At 39.1% G+C, this 5,449-nt stretch overlaps 1 protein-coding gene across 1 annotated transcript; it reads right to left on the reverse strand.

The window, feature by feature from the left end:
• Window positions 1-3,327: 3,327 nt before the first annotated feature.
• LOC112297613 (large ribosomal subunit protein eL15-like) lies at window positions 3,328-3,942 on the reverse strand. Its single transcript, XM_071220787.1, has one exon. It carries the CDS (start codon window positions 3,940-3,942, stop codon window positions 3,328-3,330), a length of 615 nt encoding a protein of 204 aa, XP_071076888.1.
• Between the last annotated feature and the right edge of the window lie 1,507 nt (window positions 3,943-5,449).

A 5,449-nucleotide genomic window follows, 5' to 3' on the forward strand; every position in this document is an offset into this window, starting at 1 on the left:
CATTTAATAAGTAAATATTTACTGAAGGTTTCTTATGTACCAGGTGCTGTGTTCGTCATGGGGATAAAGTAGAAAATAAGACAGGCACAGTCTCTTTATTATAGAATTTACATTTTAGTGATTTCTCATGTTTCTATGTATAAGAGGAAAAAAGTGAATACAAACCTTATTCATACATATTTTATTGGTATTAAATAAAACCAAATGATTTCAAAGTAATGGTCTTCTCACAGGCCCTGGAAAAAATATTAAAACTAGAATTGTGGATGACTCTTGTTTGAGAACTAATAGGTTGGAAATCCTGAGCTCTCTCTCCTGTCAATACTGTAGTTATTTTACTTAGTGCAATACTTGACATATTTATCTTGAAATTGTAAAGTTGTTGCAGTGTTGTGTCTCATGTTCAGATACTTCACCTTACACAGGATGTTTCCTCTCTGCTGCATACTCAACAAACCACCTCTAAAACTCACATGGGAACTCTGGGGCCAGCCATCATATTTCCTGATTCTGAGTTTAAGGAAGACATTACCTAGGATTTGGGGATTAGGGTCACAGAACTGATTTAACTTGGCACTATTAAGGGTGTGACAAAAGTAGGTTTATAGTTATTCATATGGAAAATAATATAATAATTAATAAATAATAATATAAGAATAAACTCTGTGTTTCATGTGCTCACAACTGTAACCCTACTTTTGTCCTACCCTGATTTTGGGAGAAAAGTAGAGCAAGATGCAATGTGCTGTGATGGAAAATGCCTGCTTGAGGTGTCAGAAGATCTGATTTCCCTCCTAAAACTCTTGACCACAGACATGTCACTCCCCCTTTAGGGAACTCAGTTTTCTCACCCATAAAATGTGAAGGCTGGAAAATTGATATTTTAGTAGAAATAAAATCTCAGTAAAAGACCCATTGGGCCCTTTTTTATGAGGAATAAATAAATACTGATTAAAAGGGAGGGGTATTTACACTTCATAGGAGATAGCTCTTTCTTTCTTCTACAATCCACCTTTAACTTTAAGCTCAAGTGATAATGACTCTCTGATTGCAAAAGCAGAAACATATTTGGGATTCAAGTGAAAAATTTTCAAAGGTCAGGCAGGTCTAGCCCCTGAAGTATCTAGTTTACACAGGTGCATGTGCACATGCTTGTGCATGCATGCATATACACACACAAACACACACACTCTTTGTCTCCTAAGTCTAAGTCCAAATGCAACATTGAAAACAGATAGTCTTAAATCGAGAATTAAGACCTCTCTAAATTCTAAATTTAAGCTAAACCAACAATTCTGTCTGTATTTATTCTGGCCTGAAGGCTGTAGCGCCCTGTCCATATGGCTGTTTATTTAGTGCTGAGTGCTGTGCCTTGCATGTCAGAGTTGGAAAAAACCTGTTTATGTTCTCCAGTCCTCTGGGGCATTCCTGACATTCTGTGACTAATGCACAGGGCTTGTCATATGAGCCAAAGAAAGGATTGTTTAATCATGCCAATTGGAGATACTAATATGCCAATTGACTAGAAGCATTAACAAGGAGCAAACAAGGAAGGAGACAAAGACTGGGCCTTGGAGGTAGAGGAGAGAACAATTACACATAGGTGGTGGCCATGGTGGTCTAGCTGAGCCAATCCATGAGGCTACTTAGAGATGTCACAAGAGAGGGTATCACATAGAACTTTAATTTTATCTTCCTTCTAAGACACAGGCTTAGCAGAGAAGGTTCATATCCAGATTTGGGATGCACTTGTTTGTCCCCAAATATTCAAATACAAGTTCCCTTTAGATTGTACTCTGTTGTTCCATAAGGTCTACTCCAAGTCAGCTGCCTACTTCAAGGAATGACTAGGGTCTCTCTTCCTACCTCACAGGGTTTCTTGAGTGCTTCATGGGTACAAAAGAGAGATTGCTCCCTAAGGCCAGTAGCTCTGGGCCCTACTGCTTTATCTGCAACAGTATCTCACATGCTCTTTGAAACATTCATGTCACTAAGTTTTTGGTTTCATATTTTAATGACAAGTTATTAGGTTTTTCTTTATTTAAATTACTAAACATGAGTACCTCAGGTTAAACTAAGGCCACTCTTCCAGTCCTGGTGTGCTTCACCACCCACTGAAAAGATTCCAATCCCAGTTCTGTCTCTGTTAGAACCTTAGGTGGAGGGTCACTAAGTCAGCAGAAAAGGATACTCATAGTGATTGTGGCACAGTGATTGTGCCTAGCAGGATTCAAAATCCATTGCTGGTGAGGCAGGTGTCTCATTTTCTTCAGTTTCCCACATAATCTCAATAACCAGGAAGTTTGCTGAGTGAGCTTGAGACCCTTTCCTTAATTTGTTTATGTTGGAATAATTTAATAAAGATAAGTGTTAAATCTTCTTTAAGTGTTTGGTAAAATTTACATGTGAAACAATCCAGTCCAGGATGTTTTTGTTGGGAGTACTTTGATTACTGATTTGATTTCATAGGTATGAATTTCTTTGTTCAGATTTTGTGTTCCTTCTTGATCTTCTAAGATTGTATGTCTAGGAATTTGTCCATTTCTTCCAGGTTGTCCAGTTTGTGGGCACATAATTGTTCCCACTATTTTCCTCTCATAAATTTTCTTTTTTAAAAAAGATTTTATTTACTCATTTTTAGGCAAAGGGGAAAGGAGAGAGAAAGAGGAGAGAAACATCAATGTGTGTCGCCTCTCATGTGCCCCCTATTGGGGACCTGGCCTGCAACCCAGGCATGTGCCCTGACTGGAATTCGAACCAGCAACCCTTTGTTCGCAGGCTGGCACTCAGTACACTGAGCCATACCAGCTAGGTCTTCCTCTCATAAATTTTCTTCCTGTGGTGTCAACTGTAACTTCTCCCCTTTCACTTAGATTTAATTTGTTTATGACCTATGTGTTTTTTTCTTGATGAGTCTAGTTAAAGGTTTATCAATTTTGCTTATGTTTACAAAGAAAAAGTTCTTAGTTCCACTGAACTTTTGTATACTTTTTAGACTCTATTTCAATTTTTCTCTAATTATCTCCTTCCTTCTGCTCACTTTGGGTTTTCCTTGTTGTTTTCTTTCCAGTTTCTTTTGGTGTAATATTAGATTGTTTTTTGAGAGTTTTCTTGCTTCTAAAGTTAGTCCTGTATGGCTATGTTTTTTTTTTTTTTTTTTTTTTTTACAAATGCTTTCCTGTGTTCCATAGATTTTGGGTCATTGTGCTTTCATTTTCATTTGTCTCAAGGTATCATTTGATTTCTTATTTTATCTCATTGTTTACCCATTCATGTTTTTTGTCCTAAATTGTTTATTAGGTAAGAATTTTGCAAACATGATACATATTAGTGGTAACAGTGGATCTGGAGAGTATCGCTCCTTCTCCAAGCTGCACAGTGAAAACCACCAATAGTGTGGTGGAACTTGTGGCTCTTTCCAAGGCCATGGCTCTTGTGGCCTACAGATGTCAGCCCACACATCTCCCTGTGCTTGTGGACTGGTTTGGTGATCCATTGGGTGCCAGGATTCCTTCTGATAGACTTTTGGAATGGATCAATGATGATAACCTCAAAGAACTTGTATGTGGAATCTTCAGCAGCCCTGTAAGAATTCAGGACCCTTGGAGTCCCATAGTGGCACCCAGCTTTCTCCTCAGCAATAAACTTAAGGCTTCGGGCAAACTTCAGCTTGTTAACACCATGATGGACAGGCTTGCCATAGGTTGCACCCTTAGGAACAGTGCGTTTGCAGCCACCATGATGAACACGAATCTGATATATGGCATAACCTTGCTTGGCCTTGTATCCCAGCCTATGTGCTTTATCAGGTCTGGTAGGGTGGGGAGCCCTGTGGAGCACAGAGAGCTGGCAGTACTGCCAGCAGTGCACCATGAGAAGGAAGAGCATCACATTGGACTGCTTCTTCCTCCATAGCTCCTGGATGTACTTGTAAGTACCCATCTTGGCTCACCTTATGACTGTGGCTAGATGGAAAGGAAGAACCTACACATTCATTGTTTTGTAGCATGTTATTTAACCTCTATGTGTTTGTGTGTTTTTCATAATTGGTTTTTAGTTTTATATTATTTTGGTCTGAGAAGATGCTTGATATGATTTCAATCTTCTTAAATTTATTGAGACTTATTTTGTGTCCTACCATGTAATCTAGCCTGGCAAATGTTCATTGTGTTCTTTTTTTTTTTTTTTTGACTGGGTGTATTTAACTTTATTCATCTTTGGGTTTCAAAACCTTTCTGGAAACAAATGATTAATTTGCTCAAATGGAAATCAGCAGCTGGCATTTACTGGGCATCTACTATGTGATAAACCATGGATTAAGTGCTTCAGCATCTTCTGCTAAATCTGAACTCTGGACTATCTTGGAGTCAGTTTCTACAGCTTTTTTTTTCCTTCTTTTTTTTCTTAATATTTTATAGTTGTTCAATTACAGTGGTCTGCATTTTCCCCTGAACACTACCCCCAACCCGAGCCATCTCCACCTCCCTCTCTGGCTTCCACTCTCCCCCTTGGGTTTGTCCATGTGTCTTTATAGTAGTTCCTGAAACCCTTAGACCCCATTAACCCCTCCCCCCTGCCCTCTGGTTACTACTAGATTGTTCTTAACTTCAATGTCTCTGGTGATATTTTGTTTGCTTTTTTCTTTTGTTGATTATGTTCCAGTTAAAGGTGAGATCATATGGTATTTGTCCCCCACTACCTACCTTATTTCACTTAGCATAATGCTCTCCAGTTCCAACCATGCTATCCCAAAGGGTAGGAGCTCCTTCTTTCTCTCTGCTGCATAGTATTCCATTGTGTAAATGTACCATACTTTTAGATCCACTAATTTGCTGATGGACACTTAGGTTGCTTCCGGCACTTGGCTATTGTAAATTGTGCTGCTAAGAACACTGGGGTGCATAGGATCTTATGGATTAGTGTTTCAGGGTTCTTAGGGTATTAACCCAGCTGTGGCATTGCTGGGTCAGAAGGCAGTTCCATTTTTATTTTTCTGAGGAAATTCCATACTGTTTTCCACAGTGGCCTCACCAGTCTGCATTACCAACAACAGTGCACTAGGGTTCCTTATTCTCCACAACCTTGCCAGCACTTGTTGTTTGTTGACTTGTTTATGCTGGCCACTCTGACTGGTGTGAGATGGTACCTCATTGTGGTTTTAATTTGCATCTCTCCGATGGCTAGTGATGTTGAGCATCTTTTCATATGTCTCTGGGCCCTCTGTATGTTTTCCTTGGAGAAGTGTCTGTTAAAGTCCTTTGCCCATTTTTTAATTGGGTTGTTTGTCTTCCTGGAGTGGAGTCGTGTGAGTTCTTTATATATTTTGGATATCAAACCCTTCTCCGAGGTACCATTGGCAAATATGTTTTCCCATACAGTTGGTTCTCTTTTTATTTTAATGCTGTTTTCTTTAGCCATGCAGAAGCTTTTTATTTTGATGATATCGCAT

This window comes from Desmodus rotundus, chromosome 3 (assembly GCF_022682495.2).
Source record: "Desmodus rotundus isolate HL8 chromosome 3, HLdesRot8A.1, whole genome shotgun sequence".
Taxonomy (NCBI): domain Eukaryota; kingdom Metazoa; phylum Chordata; class Mammalia; order Chiroptera; family Phyllostomidae; genus Desmodus; species Desmodus rotundus.

Coding starts and splice junctions, on each gene's coding strand:
- LOC112297613 (XM_071220787.1), bottom strand. CDS start 3,942: ATGGGTACTTACAAGTACATCCAGGAGCTATGGAGGAAGAAGCAGTCC.